The sequence below is a fragment of the Phalangium opilio genome, unplaced genomic scaffold (assembly GCF_054372755.1).
Source record: "Phalangium opilio isolate 3A_F unplaced genomic scaffold, DU_Popi_V2 ptg000032l_1, whole genome shotgun sequence".
Classification (NCBI taxonomy): Eukaryota; Metazoa; Arthropoda; class Arachnida; order Opiliones; family Phalangiidae; genus Phalangium; species Phalangium opilio.
The window spans coordinates 67,072-87,068 of NW_028324159.1; the positions used below are offsets into that span (position 1 = coordinate 67,072).

Consider the following 19,997-nt stretch of genomic DNA (forward strand, 5'->3'; position numbering starts at 1 on the left):
CGGCAGCGGGAATATTAGTCTGCAAATGGGGAGTGCTATTCGGAACCACCGATTGCGGGACCCATGAAGCGGGTGCCTGACTTGAATTTATCTGACTAGCAGGTGGTTGTTGTGGACAAACTGATAAGGCTGGGCTACTCGGTACTATTGCATTAGCGGGTAGTGGAGGAATAAAAACTGGATTGGTGTTAATGGGGTGATTGCTAGGGGGGCCTGTTAGGCTTGGGCCGGAACCTACCGAGGTTTGATTAAGGGTAGGAACGTTTGGATTCTGAAGGTTCGCTATCGCAATGGCATCTTGTTGATTTTGAGTAGATAACAACGATAGCTGATTAAGAATTTGGGTAAGCACATCTCCTGGGATTGATACTGTGGCTGAGCCGCTGGGAGTAAGATTTGCGCTAGTACTTGTGGTATTCACTACAGGAGGGGGGTTAGCATTCGTAAAAATAGATGGGTTTGAGACCTGGCTACTCCCTGAAAAACTACTGATATTAATACCTGGTAGGCCGGGGGCGTTGCTGAAACCGCTTCCTAACGGATTGAGGGGTAATCCTCCCGCTAGAGTAGTGTTACTAACGTTAGTGCTTAAATTAGCCATACTGGTAAAGGGGGGAATACCCAATTGTGGTGTGAGGGCAATTGTCCTAACCGGAGAATTATTTCGGGAGGAGCTAGGGCTGACTGACATGGTGATTGGGGTTTGTTTTATGGTGGATTTAGACTTCTTAGTTTTAGTTTTAATTATTACGGGGAGTGATAGCCTACTTTGGTTTCTACTTTCCAAACGGGCTGCTCTTAGACGGTCGCTATAAGCTTTATGGGCTTTATCACTTGATCGGTTCATAACAATAAGTAAAAGAGGGATATAATTAGCCAATATTGACGAATAACAATTTTCACTAGAGTAATTCCCTAACTCTGAAAAGGTCACATAAATATATATACATATATAAAAAAAACTAGGGAAAATTCCTACCAAAATATTTAAAAAAATAGGCACAATCGTGCAAAAACATGGGATTTCAGGGATATGTGAGATACTCTACGAATTTTACGTAATCGGTCAAAAAGGGGAATTCAATTAGTAGTCATTGCTATTGTTATTAACACATGTGATCCCGGACGGACCCCCAAATTTGTAACGCTATTTTCCTGCTACGCTACAAATGATTCATTTAGAGTATAATGGTGGTCCGGGCGTCCGCTAAGCTGGCACTATTTGGGCTTGCGGTAAATATAGAGATCGTTGTCTAGGGGCTTATTTAGATTTAAGTATAATTAACGATAAAGGGATTTGTCCATAGACGTGTTGGGGTTCCCAATTAGCGCTGCTGCTGGTTAAGGGATGACGGGCATCCTTTGTCCCTAATTCGCCTTCCCGTTTCTCGTCCGTAATTCGCCTTCTCGCGCTATTTCTCGGAAAAAGAGTTGTCCCGTTCTTCGAATCTGACACGTCTCTCTCTGTCTTTTTAGGACCTGTTCGGTCCTATTTATAGATTTTAAGGTACTTGAAACCACAATTGGTCACTGCCAATCAAAATCACCCAAATCTCATCTCGCGCACCAGTCATATTGACGCGTTGCACTCGTATTAGCTTTTTAGTTTACAAGGTTTATAAAAGTTCATGGATATTTACAAAAACATATAACAAAAGACTTATTTTTCAACAACATGGCAACGTTCAAATCCTCGCCTTTTTGGTTTTCCCCCGATAGGGTTGTTAAAGTTCGTGAGGGGAATGGACCGTTACTTTTCATTTTTAAACTGGTTAACAATGTAAGCTTAGCGGTACCCACGGTCAACACCTGCACAGCTCTATGTACTTTAGGTCCTACGGACAATACTATAGAGTGAATGTATCCGTGTCTCCACAAAGGAGGTCAAGGGTGAGGTTTAAGAATTTAAAATTTAGTGTAACGAGGAATTTTTAGGTATTGCTTGGTAGAAGTTAATAAATGGATGTGAATAGTTTAAATTTTGAATAATCCTGAAATTACACGTTAAAGCATTTTGGGTGTAAATGCTGCATCAGGAATTTCTTTATCCATCTCATTAAATTCAATTAGTCGATCATACAAGTACGGTAGCCAGTTCAAATTTACTACAGGAGCTGTTATTATTTCTGAAATTGTTGATAGGGTTAAAAGCATGGGCCAAAATATATCATCATACGGAACTGACGAACCAAAAATGAAAGGAAAAGATGAAAGAGGGTTTTTTTTGAGCTGCGGTACCAATTAAAGATCCTTTTCCTTTGAGAACGTGTTGGGATATGGGTACACTTTTGTTTTTTAAATGCAAACTATCATAGGGAAAATTTTGTATTTTCTCATTAACTCCATCTAAGTCTAAAAAACCTGATTTGATAATGTGGCATATAATAACTTTCATTACTTTTGGTGCTACTCCTTTGAAAAAGTCATGCATGAGGTCAGGAGGAAGTGATTCCTTAACTTTAAAATGTGGAAGAATAGCAAATGGAGAGGGACCTTTAACTCCATAGATAGAACAGTTGTCAGGGTTATCTAGAATTGCATCAAAGTGATAAGCGTGTACAACTTCATTTCTTACAATCATGTTTTTCTCTTCGAAACAATGAGAAATGTTTTCTTTTTTCGTCATACAGTATCTACAAATACGGCCGGTAGAGAATGATTGCATAAAACCTCCGATACTGTGACTTGAAAGGTTATCACCCGAAATAGAAGCTAATCCACGTTTAATCATCATTCCCTTAAAATCAAAGCCACATGTCTGTAAAATTTCTAAATCATCTAAGAGTGGCTTTTAAATCTTACTATAACCGTATTTTTTTACTAACGGGTACCTAACAACCAAAGCAATTTAATGCAGCTCAGTTTACTGCGATATAAAGGATTCAAGTTTCCAAGCATAAAATAAATAAGGGTAACCTTAAGTTTCCCTCGTTTAGCTCCCAATGGATTGTTTAACTCGACTTCACCCAAATAGAAATGAAGCCTCAAGCAGCGGGGATTGTTAGAAAATAGGGGGTTGCTTTTACAAATTTCACCATCATCAAAATCAGTGATTAAATGCGAACTATTCTCCTTTTCCTCTTTTGTGATTTCCCGCCAAACGTCACAATGAGAAAGTAAATGTTTAAGGACTGATATTATAGGTACATAGCTAAATCTATTTTTATATGTCTTTCCACCAATTCTTTCGGTTACCAGAATAAACTCCACGGGCTCAACTAAATTTAAATTTTCTCTACAATATATTTCAAGAAGAAAGTTGCTTTTAACAACCCCTAAAACAGTAAGCGATATTTTAGAGGCATATATTTCACTAATAGTTTCATTATCCTTATTTGACGCTGTAAATTTCATACAGGCCTCAATACAATTTTCCAGTAATCCAGCAAAACTATTGGAAATACTAGTAGATACATTTAGAGGCAATTTGTGATGTTCGCGGAGCTCAAGTATCATTAAGGCAGCCTCTTTCTGTAAATTGTTTAGAGTGTTCTCATATTCAACCTTTTTAGTTTGAAAATTTGCTTCGTTGTCTATAACCTCATTATCATCATTGATACAGTCATCAATATTGGGTTGTTCAACAAGCTGTGGCACAAGTAATGCGCTTTTCGTAGTGTCTGTTTCGGCCTGTTTTCGGGGCGGAAATAGTCCATGGGCTATTTATGCCTGTTTTTCGGGCCTAATTAGCCGGCCCCTAAGCGGCCTACTATTTTGGCCCGAAAAACAGGCTTAAATAGTGTAGGAGGACGACGGAGCTATTTAGGCCTGTTTTTCAGGCTAGGCCTAAATAGCTCCGTCGTCCTCCTACACTATTTAAGCCTGTTTTTCGGGCGGCGAAATTACCAGGCCAAAATAGACACGGCCGCGCGGACCTTCCTATTTACGCCTGTTTTTCCGGCGTCAAAATTATCAGGCCAAAATAGCAAGTGAACTAACGGCCAGCTATTTTCGCCTGTTTTTGAGCTTAAAATTCCCTCAGGCCAAAATAGACACGGCCGCGCGGGCCCTACTATTTAGGCCTGTTTTTCGGGCGTCAGAATTAGCAGGCCAAAATAGTAAGTGAACTAACGGCCAGATATTTTCGCCTATTTTTTGTGATGCAAATTCCGTCAGGCCAAAATAGACACGGCCGCGCCGGGCCTAGATTTTTTATCAAGATGCATTCACATGTTATCGTTCATGAAAAAAAACTGTAGACTAACTATTTTTAATACACTAACGATTTATTTAAACCCGCTGTGTTAAGCTATATATAAGGAAAATATTTTGTAATCGAGATATAGTCGTTCGAGACCGGCCCGCTACGTTACTGTAACTTTTTTTTTCACTTTTTACCTCTCCGAGTGACGTATGTCACGTGAGAGGTATTACACCGGCCGTGTCTGTCTGTCAGACCCCACGTGACCGCGTTCGCAGTTTGCGTATCGGAGCAAACGTGTTCCCAATTTCCGGACTGCATTGACAGTTCACGGAAATTTGGGTTTGTCTCCTCTGGCTATTCTACTTGAGTTCCAACACCACCAGCTTTGGTTTTCGTCCACTCCACATGGACACTAGTCTGTACGTGCTTGCTTCCAAGCACCACCAACTTCTGTTCTTCGTCAATTTTATCTTGACTCCAGCTTCTATGCACCACCATCTTCTGTTCTTCGTCAATTCCACATTGACACCAGCTTCTATGCACTACCATCTTCTGTTCTTCGTCAATTTCACATTGACACCAGCTTCTATGCACCACCATCTTCTGTTCTTCGTCAATTCCACACTGACACCAGCTTCTATGCACCACCATCTTCAGGTCTTTTGTCCATTCCACATGGACGCCGGTCAGTACACTCTGGCTTCTTTTCCACCGTCATCGTTTGGTATCAAGATATACGCGGCGATCGGCTAGGGTTACGAGAAACGTCTAGCCTCCCAATGGCAGGGCTTCCACCATCGGTTCACGCGAATGCGCTTTTATCTATTATTTGGTTTTAAGATATACGCGGCGATCAGCTAGGGTTACGAGAAACGTCTAGCCTCCCAATGGCAGGGCTTCCACCAAAGGTTCACGCGAATGCGTTTTTATCTATTATTATAATGGAAACGGATCGTATATATACCCCAAAATTTGAAGAAAGCGGGCAAGAAGGGTACCCTTCACTTTAAACGTCAATATTAGCAAAGTTTCGAAAGATATTATGAACAACTTTATTTAAAACGATTTAACTATTTTTAAAGTTATTTACTGGCGATTAAAATAATTAATATCATTAATATTTAATTAATTATTTAAGATAAACTTATTTCTATGTAATGACACAAGTGAGAGTTTATATAGAACGAGTAATGAAGATTGCATCCGAGTCGAAACACTACACGCACATCAAAGTTAATATAAAGCGAGTAGGATGATAAGATCTCTTACAAAACGATAACATTTCCTTTTTGCAGAATATTAAATGGAAATATTTTAAATATTTTTCGGCATTACGATTCTTTAAGTAGTTGTGTAGCTATAAAGCTCTGTTTCATCTTTAAATTCCAAGAACATCTTTTGGTATTAACATTTCAAATTTGGTGTTTACTTTTTAATTCAGCTTTACTACATTTATATATAGTGTAAACGCATTTTTTATATTCAATAGATAATATGGATGTTAATTCTTCATCTATCCACAAGTGTTGAAACGATTGGGTCTGTGAAATAAGATACCCTAGATTTATACTAGAAATGACCTTGTTTCACCTCATCTTATAGGAGGTGTTAACGGTTCAGAGTGAGCCGAAAGTTAAATACACCCTTCACTGAAACATTTTAGGTCCTCATTAGAATTATTGAGGATACAAAGGAAATTGTTAAACGCTTAAGCCTTTGCTAAAGACCTTGGCAATATTTCGCCAATTTGAACTATGTACTTCCGGTTTATCTCATTGGCTGGTGGACCTGTGTTTAGAAAGTAAATACGTCTCGGCTCGGAGAGGTTCATTTTGGCTTCCCAACTTGTATTTAAAAACATTAAATTAAATCTTGGTATGAGAGAACGTTCGTTTTCACTTTAATTACATAAGTTAACAAATCAGAAGTGGGATTAGCAATCCATTTCGGTTCAACACCGGAGTTAGAATACGTTCCATGGTTGTTGGGACACGATCCACCGTTAAAGACGCTTCCATGGCCACCCTAACCGCAAAAGAACTACAGGATGTCATGCAAGCCGCGATAACCACCGCTGTTCAACAAGCCGTTGCCGCTGTCACTACGATCCAACAACCCGGGGCACAAGGTGGTCAGGGGACGTCTCAAGTTCAACAACACCGATGGGGTGACGGAGATCAGCTCATTCCAGTATAAGATAACTGTCCGGACAAAGGCAAATCGAAATCCAATCTCACGTCAGCGCATTTGGACGACAATACATCGAATCAAAACACGAACCTGAAATATTTCAAGGATGCTACCATCAATGGTCACCCTATTCAAGCGTACGTTGATTTGAGAAGCCAATGCGTTACCATCCGTCTGGACAAAGCCCTTGAACTTCAGCTGGAATATCAAAAACCACCATCTAATTGCACCATAGGCAGCTATGGAGCTGGCCGTGTTATTCCGATCGGCGTCTTTACGGATGAAATTATCATTGATCAAGCCAGCGGGACAGTTGAAGTTTACGTAGTACCCAGCACCTCTCAAGCCATACCTTTACTCGTCGAACAGCCGTTCACCGATAAACCACATGTCACCGTCATTCGAAGAAAAGCAACGCGACTTTTCAACGAAGAACATGATACTAACGATAACGACGACGAGTGTCTGACGAAGATGAAAATACCAGAACTACCCAAACAGAATGTCAGCTTATCGGTAAAAGAAGCCACCGTCATACCACCCAATTACATTGGTTTGGTTGCGTTATATACGACGGAGGAAAACTGGTTTGATCAGGATGTTTACGTCGAAGCCCAGCTACGAACACAGGCTGGGAGAGAACACTACATAGCCAGAAGCATAGTGAACATCGATGCGGATGGATGCACCATACTACCAGTCGTCAACGTATCGAACACGGATTTACAGTTCAAGTCCAATCAGAGGGAACTTAGAGTGGACCGGTGCGAAGAACAGTCTATTGACCCTGCCATACTTCAGGTCCTGGCCACTGATCAGCGTAAAAGGCGACCGATAGACATAACCGAAGTCAACGTTGGGCCATCAGTATCGGCTAAACAAAAACAGTCCTTGCATGATCTCATCACCGAGTACCGCGACTGCTTTGCAGACAACATCTACGAGCTTGGAAGGACCACGGCTACGAAAATGACGATCGAACTGACGACTGACCAACCCGTCACGTTTAGACCTTATCGTTTACTTCACAGTCAACGAGAGAAGGTCCGGAACATGGTTGCCGAATAGAAACAGGCCAACGTAATCGAAGATTCATTCTATCCCTACTCCAGTCCTGTCCTGGTGGTCAAAAAGAAGACGGGTGATGAACGACTCTGCATCGACTATAGAGGGTTAAACAAAATTACGAAACGAGATGCCTATCCATTACCTCTTATCGATGACCAGCTCGAAAGACTTAGCGGGAATAAATGGTTCACCGCTCTGGACATGGCTTCAGGATATTATCAGATCCCGGTCGATAAAGAGTCCCAAGATAAAACGTCGTTCATCACACCGTATGGACAATATAACTTCAAGACGATGCCTTTCGGACTAACGAACGCACCAGCAGTATTTCAGAGGATGGTCAATGCCGTGCTTGGTCCGTTGAGATTCACGATCGCCGTAGCGTATATGGATGATATCCTCATACCAACAACGACAGTTGAAGAAGGCCTCGACCACCTACGTCAAATTCTCGACGTCTTCCGAAACGCCAACCTCACCTTGAACCTGCGGAAATGCTTTTTCCTACGCAATGAAATCGATTACCTGGGATTCGAAGTTGGTCAGCATGGTATACGTCCTGGGAAAAGGTAGATTGAATGCGTCCAACATTTTTCACAACCAACCAGCGTCCACGACGTCAGGAGGTTTCTCGGACTGACAAGTTCCCTAGTAGCACAAAAGAAACGGGCCAATTGCTTCTGGGCGCGTGTTGGCCAGCAGTGTCGTTTCACCACACTTTATCGAGTCGAAATGTCCTACTTGGCCCGTAGTACTTCTTAGTGCCGGGGAAAGTAGAAGTTAATTAGACTGAACAGGCACTTTACCAACTCTATGACGCGTCTTTCCCGTCTTATCCAATTCAACTTGCCGTCTCTTACCCGACACCTTGCCGTCTCTTACCCGACACCTTGCCGTCTCTTACCCGACATCTTGCCGTCTCTTACCCGACATCTTGCCGTCTCTTACCCGACACCTTGCCATCTCTTACCCGATACCTTGCCGTCTCTTACCCGACACCTTGCCGTCTCTTACCCGACACCTTGCCGTCTCTTACCCGACACCTTGCCGTCTCTTACCCGACACCTTGCCGTCTCTTACCCGACACCCTGCCGTCTGTTAATGCCTGCGAAACGCCTTCTCTGCCATCTAGCCATCACCTTACCGCCCTTACAGACTCTAAGCCGTTTCTAACTCACTTCCTAGCCGGTTCGAACCCGCTCTTTGCCACTTCTACACAGTCTCCAGACCACCCGCCTCTTTGCCATTTCTACACAGTCTCCAGACCACCCGCCTCCTTGCCGCTTCTAATCCGTTTCCTTGCCTCTACTTACGGACCATTACCGGTCCTAACCCTTTCCTACATACTCCTCCCATTACTAACTCTTTTCGATCCTTACCACTTTCCTTCCATCACCGACCTCTCTTGTCAGCCTATACATACTCGTTTCCATCTCAAATTTACCATGTACGACATGGTTACTTCTACTCTAAACTATAATTACTATTAACTAGAGCGTGCTGACAATGCTATTTATTTAAAATTGATTGCAGTTTAAATGTTAGAATGAAATGTAATAAACACACGTTTGAAATGCATAGTTTTATTCAAGAAAGATACAAGTTTTGAGCATTGATTTGAATTAGGTAGTCTTCGTCGTCAGAACATTTTCGTTTGCGTCCTCCTTTTTCTCGCCTTGCGCTTCCACCGTCTCTGTCACCAGAGAGTCTAACCCACTTTTTCATTACGTCCTCAACTTCCAGCTCTTTGCTTCCTTTGATGTTTCTTAAAACAGCACCTGCACATATACAGCAATTTTAATATGTTTCTAGGGAAGTGCTTTCCAAAAATAGGGTAATTGTGGATATTTACCAATTATGACGTTTTTCGTGCGTAATTTTTCAAAGGCATACTTCCCGTTTACACCAATCCAATTAAATTGGAGAACTACCTTGTGCGAGAATACTCTTGTTAGTATCGCCCTGCAACATTGAGGCAATTTTCTACCACCGTAAGATGCAAACTTAGTTATCTTAAAAAACAAGTATCAATCAATAGATGTGTACATAAACAAGACTCCTTCCATAACGTAGCTTTTTGCGAAGTCCCCATGTTTCACTTACAGTTTTAATTCTAATATCAGGATTTTCCAAAAGTTGTTCTAAGTTTTCAAGATCTTCAATTGAAGCTATAGGTAATTCCGGAAAACCTTCAATTTCCATTTCTTGGGTTACAAGACTAGTGGATATGTTTGCCAGTCCTTCAACCCTGTTACTTAAAACTTCTATTTTTGTAATAGCATCGGTCAGCATCATTAAAACTGTCTTTTGGAATACTTCTGGTTTAAGAACTATAAATACCAAAATGAATAAAAGGAACATTACACATTTCAGGAAATATTTCGCAGTATATAGTATATAATGCATTTCACCTTTTAAATAGTCCGGTTTCGCTGAATTTGATGTAAGATAGTCGTTAACGGACAATCTTGAAAGTGATGAAGTTGTACGAACATCAGAATCATCCATCCTATTTCTACTTAATGATAACTCATGATCAGCGGAGCTCCAGGGTTTATTGTGAGGTAAATCAGAGTAACCTTCCGCTAAGATGTGGATATGTGTCGATATTAATGCAATAGTCTATTGGTTTCAAATCGGTGCCTATATCTTATATACAGTATAATTTTACTAGCAGTTCAAGAAGACTTACGAGTGACTAAATATTTCACATCATGGTAACTTACCACAAATGAGCACTTAGTTATTGAAAATATACTCACATAGACGTTGCCTTTTGTTTGATTGACTAACTATCCCATTATTAAATTCCATTGACGGAGCTAATAGTTCGTCATGTTAATTAGGTAAATGTTTAACATTAAAAACGAGTTCAATAACATACTTGATAAAATGTCGGAGCAGACTGGAATAGTGGATTCATAGACATTGTTCTCACTTTGTTCGCCATTATCGCCACGATGAATGTTAGATGTCGAAATGTTTTTATGGTTCCTTTCTACACTTTTAGAAGGTTCCAAATGTTTCCGAATGTTTTTGTCCGAAGCTTGGGCACTAAGCCTATTTACTTTTTGGGCCGAGGAATTTGTTTGATTGTCTTTAACAGTTTCGTTAGCACCTCTTAAACGAGCAGAGAAGTCGTTTGCTCTAGTTTGAGGTGAACCACTTTCTTCACTTCCGCGTTTTGATCGAGGTAAACCTTCCCCTTGATGTGTGACACCGCTCTGAGATGAACCTTTTCTTAGACTTCCACTCTTGGTCATGTGTTGACATCGTTCATTTTGCAAAAAATGTTTTTCTTGCTGATGCTTGTTTGATGTGATCTGAAATGAATCTCTATTCTCGTGACACTTTTTGATGATAGATAAATCTTTCTCTCTCTGACTTTTCTCAATAAGCGTTGGATATTTGACGCTCGTGGAGTTCCTTCGAGTGAGATTCGTTAACTTTCTTGGAATGAGATTCGTTAACTTTCTTGGAATGAGATTCGTTAACTTTCTTGGAATGAGATTCGTTAACTTTCTTGGAATGAGATTCGTTAACTTTCTTGGAATGAGATTCGTTAACTTTCTTGGAATGAGATTCGTTAACTTTCTTGGAATGAGACTCGTTAACTTTCTTGGAATGAGATTCGTTCACTTTCTTGGAATGAGATTCGTTCACTTTCTTGGAATGAGATTCGTTAACTTTCTTGGAATGAGATTCGTTAACTTTCTTGGAATGAGATTCGTTAACTTTCTTGGAATGAGATTCGTTAACTTTCTTGGAATGAGATTCGTTAACTTTCTTTGAACCTAAATTGTTGAGTATCTCAGAGCGAGAATGGTTGAGCATTTTAGCACAAAAACTGTTGGGTTGCTTGGAGGCGTTGACTTTTCGACCACGAAAATAGTTGAGTTTATTGACGCGAGACATGTCGAGGTTTTTGCTGGGTGATCCGTCGAGGCTTTTGGTGGGTGATCCGTCGAGGCTTTTGGTGGGTGATCCGTCGAGGCTTTTGGTGGGTGATCCGTCGAGGTTTTTGGTGGGTGATCCGTCGAGGCTTTTGGTGGGTGATCCGTCGAGGCTTTTGGTGGGTGAGTCGTCGAGGCTTTTGGTGGGTGAGTCGTCGAGGCTTTTGGTGGGTGAGTCGTCGAGGCTTTTGGTGGGTGAGTCGTCGAGGCTTTCGGTGGGTGATCCGTCGAGGCTTTCGGTCGGAGAATCGTCGAGGCTTTCGGTCGGAGAATCGTCGAGGCTTTCGGTCGGAGAATCGTCGAGGCTTTCGGTCGGAGAATCGTCGAGGCTTTCGGTCGGAGAATCGTCGAGGCTTTCGGTCGGAGAATCGTCGAGGCTTTCGGTCGGAGAATCGTCGAGGCTTTCGGTCGGAGAATCGTCGAGGCTTTCGGTCGGAGAATCGTCGAGGCTTTCGGTCGGAGAATCGTCGAGGCTTTCGGTCGGAGAATCGTCGAGGCTTTCGGTCGGAGAATCGTCGAGGCTTTCGGTCGGAGAATCGTCGAGGCTTTCGGTCGGAGAATCGTCGAGAATATTAGCAGGAGAATCGCTGCTTTTTTTGCCGTGAAAATGGTTGAGTTTAAAGACGCGAGATTTGTTATGGCTCATGGTGGGTGAATCGTTGAGAATTTTGGGACGAGAATCGTTGACTTTTTTGGCGGTAGAATCGTAGACCTTTTTGGCGGTAGAATCGTAGACTTTTTTGGCGGAAGAATCGTAGACGTTTTAGGCGGTAGAATCGAATACTTTTTTTGCGGTAGAATCGAAGACTTTTTTATCGGTATAATCGTAGACTTTTTTGAGGGAAAAATCGTTGACTTTTTGCCGGGAAAATCGTTCACTTTTTTGGCGCTAGAATCGTTGTGAATATTGGCGCGAAAGTAGGTGAGTTTATTGACACGAGACATGTTGAGGCTTTTGTTGGGTGAATCGTCAAGGTTAATGGGGGGTGAATCGTTGAGGCTTTTGGGGGGTGAATCGTCGAGTCTTTTGGGGGGCGAATCGTCGAGTCTTTTGGGGGGTGAATCCTCGAGGCTATTGGGGGGTGAAACGTCGAGGCTATTGGGGGGTGAAACGTCGAGGCTATTGGGGGGTGAAACGTCGAGGCTATTGACGCGAGAACCGTCGAGTTTATTGACGCGAGAACCGTCGAGGCTATTGACGCGAGAACCGTCGAGTTTATTGGGGGGTGAAACGTCGAGGCTATTGACGCGAGAACCGTCGAGTTTATTGACGCGAGAACCGTCGAGGCTATTGACGCGAGAACCGTCGAGGCTATTGACGCGAGAACCGTCGAGTTTATTGACGCGAGAACCGTCGAGTTTATTGACGCGAGAACCGTCGAGGCTATTGACGCGAGAACCGTCGAGTTTATTGACGCGAGAACCGTCGAGTTTATTGACGCGAGAACCGTCGAGGCTATTGACGCGAGAACCGTCGAGGCTATTGACGCGAGAACCGTCGAGGCTATTGACGCGAGAACCGTCGAGGCTATTGACGCGAGAACCGTCGAGTTTATTGACGCGAGAACCGTCGAGGCTATTCACGCGAGAACCGTCGAGTTTATTGACGCGAGAACCGTCGAGTATATTGGCGCGAGAACCGTCGAGTATATTGGCGCGAGAATCGTCGAGTATATTGGCGCGAGAATCGTCGAGTATATTGGCGCGAGAATCGTCAAGTATATTGGCGCGAGAATCGTCGAGTATATTGGCGCGAGAATCGTCGAGTATATTGGCGCGAGAATCGTCGAGTTTATTGGCGCGAGAATCGTCGAGTATATTGGCGCGAGAATCGTCGAGTATATTGGCGCGAGAATCGTCGAGTATATTGGCGCGAGAATCGTCGAGTATATTGGCGCGAGAATTGTCGAATATATTGACGCGAGAATCATTGAGACTTTTAGCGGGTGAATTGTTGAGACTTTTAGCGGGTGAATTGTTGAGACTTTTAGCGGGTGAATTGTTGAGACTTTTAGCGGGTGAATTGTTGAGGCTATAGGTGGTGGAATCTTGCAGACCTTTTAAAGTTATTTCTTGTAGGAAATTTGTGGGTGAATCTTGTAGATCTTTCGAGATTATATCTTGTAGGAACTTAGTGGGTGAATCATGAAGACTCTTAGGCGAGAAATCGATGAGGCTTTTGGTCTGAGAACTGTTGATGCTGTTGGTTGGAACGCCGCTTAGGCTCTTGGCGGGACGGTTGTTCAAGTTTATGGTTTGAGAAGCCTTGCGGCTTTTATTGATAGAATTAGTAAAGCGTTTGTTGGGAGAAGCGTTAGAGCTGAGACTAGGATATTGTAAAATTCCGCGCTTATCGAAAATGGTTTGTCGATAATTTTTAGGAGAAAATGATGTAAGTTTTCTCTGAGTAATCCTCTTTTTGTCAGTATTTTGATTTGAAGTTTTATTTATCTTTCGCAAAGGGGAAGATTTTACTGCTTCAAGAGTGGAAGCCGCACTTTCTTTGCGTTTCTTTGGAATCGGACGACTTGATAGATATTTTAGAGATGTTTCACTGTTTTCTGTATAAAACCATTAAATTTAAGTGCATAGAAAAACTCTATAGTTGAATTTCATTACCTTCAGTAGTTATGGCGCTTAATGACTGTGAACAGGTGGTGTTTTGTACTGACTTACCTAGAAATTTTGATCAATTGAAAAAGTATAATACAACAATGAAGAAACAGTTCAATTACTCACTGTCGGGAAGTGGTGGTGGTTTTGGCAAAGCTATCAATTGTCGGCCTTTTGCACTTTTATTCTGTTTCGAGGAACATATTTCATCATCTTAAACAAAACAAAATAAAATGTGTTAAGCACACCTTTTTTATCAACAGTATATCTCAACTTACCACTATCATCACAAGACGAATTACTGAGGGCTCTTAATATTTCTTCAAGGAAATGGTTTTTTTTACTATTTTCCTTCTTCCACGACCAAGTTCTGCTTCACTAGACAAATCAGATGTAAACTCAGATTTCCTCAGTTGCTCTCTAGCACGACTGTAAAGTGCTATAAAAAATGTAAGGATTTTTATGGTCTATATTTAGATCAATTACAAACTCACTTGTTTCATATATAATATTTCCTTCATATAAATCCCAATCAGGTTTTGGAGTGGTTGAGTTAAAGATTAATTTTTTAGCATCCTTGTGCAATCGAGGTGGTGGCCAATAACATGTCACTGAATTTGGACACCATGATTTGGGAACTGCTTCGACAGTTCCCTCCGAAAAAGCAAATATAACAAACATATCTAGAAGTTCAAAAATTATCTTCAAGGAAGGGTGAACGGAAAAAAGCAAGCGTTCTTATGGATTCTTCTAATAATTCAAATACATACCTGCTTAGTGAAACAAAGACGAATTACATTATAATTACTTTTAAAGTTTAAATAAAAGATTTTGCATTTCTTCAAATGATTTTTATAGTAATTGCTTAAGGCCATCCAGTCGTGAATATTATAAGTGCAAATGAAGCTAAAAAGCTACTAAAATTTATGAAGTAATGGTACAATAGAAAGTACGTTTTTATTTTGGTTTGGGTAAGCAAAGCACTTTCTTTCAACGATACTCAAGGGGTATGATTTGACTTGCTTGGAAGTTTTACCTGCATACAACCCTAACATGGAGGAGCGTAGAGGATATTCAAAGCTATCCTCAACAAATTTGTATAAACTGCCAGCCACCATTATTTCATTATCCATTCTCCGGTAAATGTGTTTAATTTTTATAACGTCCCCTGTAGTTAATTTAACGCAGCCATCAGCTGGGGATGTTGTCAAGCTATAAGCGCCCGACTGAACCTTTTTGAAAGATTTAACACCAGTAGGAATTTGGGAACTATTGTCTTTGAAAGGCTTTTTGAGAAGTATACCACCGTATTTTGGTTTATGTTTTAAAATATGTGTGCCTTCATTGACTCTTTTAAACAATTGTTGAAGAGGTTTGTTAGGAGATCGTAACATTTTTTTAAGATATTGGAGATGATTCTCAAATGGGAAGGCACTATATCTATCTAAAGGGCCAAACCTCTCAACCTCAGCTTTTAGATGGGTCAAAGCATGCACATTTAATGACACAAATTCTTTTCCATATAATTCTGGGCATGAAGAAACAAACATTTCCAATAAATCTCCCGCATAGTATAAGTAAGTCTTACAAAGATCAGGCGATGCAAGAATGTAGATTGCAGAGTGCAAAAGTCTAAAATGCCCTAATACATCGGGGGATAGAATGTCCTGGGACAAAACTGGTCCAGAATACAACAGGAATTGTCGGAGTTCTGTGGCCTTCCACCGATCAATATGTTTAAGAGACCTTGGCTTTCGCGCAAACTCCGAAGGAACAAATTTTCGGCATCTTTTAAGGTTAGACGATAGCTCCTTAATCTGTTGGTGGCTAAGACGAACAACATACTTTCCCCTCTAAACCCACGATTTTACCATTCTTTTAACAACTCCAAGGCAAAGCAAATGCATATAATCAAGGGGAAATTGGGTTACTATATCTATATCTAATCTTTCTAACGGAGAAGGTTCTCCAACTAAGTGGTGCTCTTCATTTTCCTGATTTCTAAATGAACTATTTGTACGTAGTGTAACAATTTCATCAGAAACCTCATCGAGCAAAAACACTGTGCAATTTTTATAACGTGAACCCCTTATTGTGCATTTGTCACAGGAATAATACCCAGTGTGACCTTTCGAATTTTTAACAAATGACCTCGCTGGTGTGTCGAGAATAAAAGGGCCATTTAGTTTGCACCTATAGGTTCTCCCACCATATTCAAAACCATTTTCACTTAAATCCAAAAGATCATCAACGAATGAGCCTAAATAATCACTGAGAGATTCTGGCTTTGACTCACCACAAAAGACAGCAACGGGAAAAATAGTACCAATAAGCCCTTCTGAAAAACTAAAAACACTGGCCAGGATAGGCCAAAAAGTCGTGTTTGAGCTCTTAAATAAAGGTACACCATCAATATTAATACCAAATGATATATCTTCTGCATATTCCGGATATGTATCCAAAAACTGAACTAACCGATCCCGAAACCCTATGTACCAATACTCTCCGTTAGAAACCTCTGAAATTCCCGTAGTCTGCCTAAGTGTTTTTAAAAGTGTTCGAGAATCTTTCGGCAGGTCAAGGTGACCGTGCGCTCTAAGAATTTTTAGCAGGCTGTTAGTTTTTACTGTGTCAACGTTATGTTCAAGGACCCAACTTCGAATATCCGAGGGTAGATCATTTGGAATGTCATCAGAAGAGCTTCTACAACTACTCTCATAACTAGCACCGCTTGAAAACCTGCTTACACTATCGTGGTCAAGTTCAATTTCGCTATCACTACACAATTCTCTAATATCGGAATCAGTACCATTTTCAGGATTTACGTTTTTGTCACCATCCTCTGAACTAGTAACTAATACATCATTATTAACATTAGCTGCAGGTCCCTGACAATTCAAGTTGGAATCAGTAGCCAGTTCTACCATTGTTTTTAAATATTTTGCCCGTTTTCTACGCATTTGCCGTTTACTAAGCCTACAATCATTATCTTTCTCATAAGTAGAACCCCATCTTTGACCAGGATTCATGATGTTAAATGTTTAAGACTATATTACCTCAATTTTTGCTAAGCATTGTAGCACAAAAGAAAATTTTCATACCTTATTTTTAACCCCAAAATTCTTCCTTTTAATCCATATGACATGTAACAATGTACCTGACAAATTCAGCATCCATGCATACCGACGAAAGTACGAGGCGTATCGTATACTAATCCTGTTAAAAATGTTTAGTGACTACAAATTACGATTCTTAAAAAACATAATCATACTACATACCTTTGAAATTAAATTTTTAAATAAAATATACAATTAATATTTGCTGAGGCCAAGGCCTAGTCGTCGAAAATCACTCTACAACTGACTGTTGTACAAGTTACAACCATAAAAGAGTCCACACTCCACGAGTTGTGACTAGTGGCAGAGTTGCCAGATCAGTTTTGAAGATCTCGCCCAACCCAAGCGGAAATCAGCCCAAAAAGCAAAAATTTGGTTTTTTTCAGAAAAGCGCCCAATACAGATCAATGTCTTTTTAACAATAAGCCAGGTTATTAACTTAAATATAAACATATTTTATAGATGGTAATATCATAAACTTGCTGCGTACGCTAGCAGTTACTGAACGTAGCCCTTACCAGCCCAAAAAACCGCCTTCCGCCCAACCATTTTTTCCCGCTACATAGATTGAAAAGAAGCTCAATTTGGGCGGTAAACCGCCCATCTGGCAACTCTGACTAGCGGGTACAAGCATAGCCCACTCGATTACGCGGTCCCCGATGCAAGCTACACGCACCGAAACTCTCTCAGTGTACCCTTTGGTGGGCGATTTTTAAGTTCTGCCGCGTATCGTGACCGTCCTTGCGTTTGTACTGAAATAGCTTCTATTTTTTAAGACAGAGGGGGCGTCCTTTTACGATTATGTTCTCTACGACTCTATTAAAGGCTGAGGATTGTGGGAGGACTACGGTGTCTTATGTGAGGGTACAGAGCCTTCGTTTTAAGTATGGGGGTTGGCAAAAGAGTATATAGAATAAGCTTTCGTCGGTGATAGAGAGTTCCCTATCCTATAGTGTAAAAACAAAGTTTATCATGGGCATACTCGATCCATGATGGCAATGACAAAAATATGAAAATAATATTTTACCCAATTCCATAATTGTGGTATATTTTAATTGAAAAGCATGTTTTATCAGTTTATGACCTACAACTCGATCATATTTTCAGTTAAATAAGGGCCTTTAAAATTAACTTATTGTCAGCCGGGCAAATGGTGTATTACTGTTGGCTCAAAGTCAAATTATTCTCGGTTGACGGTCAGGTGACGGCAATTGGATTCAAAACCGACACCAAAACCTAAATTACCGTGCGGCACGTGCCCAACGTTAAAATGGGCGTAGATAATTTAATCCAATTCGACGAAATTATATGCTTTAAATTTACATTGTGTACCGTGTGCGTTACGATCTAGTCATACATATAGTGGAAAAATTGTTTTCGATGAATACTCAAGCGTTTCAAAGTAAGTAGCGGGGCATGTGGTGTATTACTGTTGGCTGAAAGTCAAATTTCTCGGTTGACGGTCAGGAGACGACAATTGGATTCAAAACCGACATCAAAACTAAATTGACGTGCGGCACGGGCCCGACTGTAAAACGGACGTCGATAAATTAGGCCAATTCCATCAATTATCTTTAAATTTATGGTGTACATTACGATCTAGTGCATAAATAGCGTAAAAAACTGTTTTCTATAAATACGCAAGCGTTTCAAAGTAAGTAGCTGGGCATGTGGTGTTTTACTATCGGCTAAAATTATTATTTGTCACGCGTGCCGGGTACCAGACAAAAAAAAGCCTCACAAACGACTCCGACACCAAAACGTATTCTGCGGCACGTGCCCGGCAATAAAAAGGATGGCTTGTGCTACTAGGGTTACTTTCGGCGTTTCGTTCACAAATTTGCTTACGTCTCGGAACCATTGACTCGAATGTTGATGAAAGACGCCGTATGGACGTGGACTGAACATGAAGAAAATGCGTTTGTTACCCTGAAGAAATGCCTGTCAGAACGCCCGCTCTTGGGACTATATCAGTATGATGCCGAAACAGAAATCCATACAGACGCTTGTGTTATTGGTATCGGAGCGATGTTACTTCAGAGAGGGGACGACACTCTGTTTCACCCTATTCAATATGCAAGTCGCCGTACAAACCCAGAACAAAGTCGGTACCATTCAAGCGAGCTGGAGAATTTGGCTGTAAACTAGGCATTGGAAAAATTTCGTGTCTAATTACTCGGTAGAATGTTCACCGTGGTCACTAATTGTAACGCCGTACGAGAAACTCTCCCAACTTGTTAAACAATTTAATACAGTGGAAAGGCTTCAGGTTTATGGTGACAATATGTGTTTGTGTTAAGCAGGATTAAAATGCCGAAAGGACGATATAAGCCGTTATCTTCACTGTCTTCTAGACAACGATTCAGACTAATTAATTCGGCAACTAATGGCATTCAATCCGATATATCAGAATGTAAAATGCCTGATGGCGAACCTATTGATAGTGTCGATGTTATGGGGGAGGGGGATGAACATGAGAGTGATGTTGGTGGACATATGGGGATAGTAGATAACGAGAAACAGATAAACGTTTCAGAACCCGAGTTTAGCAAAACTCTGAAGATGAAAACCACTTAAACGAAGATTTTAATTCTAAAATTGACTTGGAAAGTCTTCAAGGAACGGATGTTCAAAATGTTTCTCTAGTCTAGCTCGGTGGGTTTCGTGCCATGGAATCTCTAAAAATGCAGTTAATGGCCATTTGAAAATAATGAGAACGCACAAATGCTTCGAAGCAGCTTTTGGCCTATATTGGGTACAATAGCGTCTTTTGAAAACTGTAAGCCCTTCGTGATTGGATTGTATCATGGATATAGCAAACCAAATTCTTCTGATCAGTACTTGGCCTCATTTGTGACAGAAGCTTCGTATTTCGTAGAAGAAGGACTTGTCATAGATGGGAAAGATAAAATT

The 19,997-nt window shown here is 41.0% G+C and overlaps 1 protein-coding gene across 1 annotated transcript; it reads right to left on the reverse strand.

The window, feature by feature from the left end:
* Window positions 1-2,004: 2,004 nt before the first annotated feature.
* Window positions 2,005-6,123, reverse strand: LOC149684699 (uncharacterized). Its single transcript, XM_089870890.1, has 4 exons — window positions 6,103-6,123; window positions 2,917-3,630; window positions 2,239-2,737; window positions 2,005-2,126 (listed from the first exon to the last, which is right to left on the reverse strand). Exons 1-4 carry the CDS (start codon window positions 6,121-6,123, stop codon window positions 2,005-2,007), a joined length of 1,356 nt encoding a protein of 451 aa, XP_089727016.1.
* Window positions 6,124-19,997: the final 13,874 nt, after the last annotated feature.

Coding starts and splice junctions, on each gene's coding strand:
- LOC149684699 (XM_089870890.1), bottom strand. CDS start 6,123: ATGGAACGTATTCTAACTCCG. Junction 3,631..6,102: donor TGGAACGTATTCTAACTCCG/GTGTTGAACCGA, acceptor CCCCGAAAACAG/GCCGAAACAGACACTACGAA. Junction 2,738..2,916: donor CTAAACGAGGGAAACTTAAG/GTTACCCTTATT, acceptor TTTGATTTTAAG/GGAATGATGATTAAACGTGG.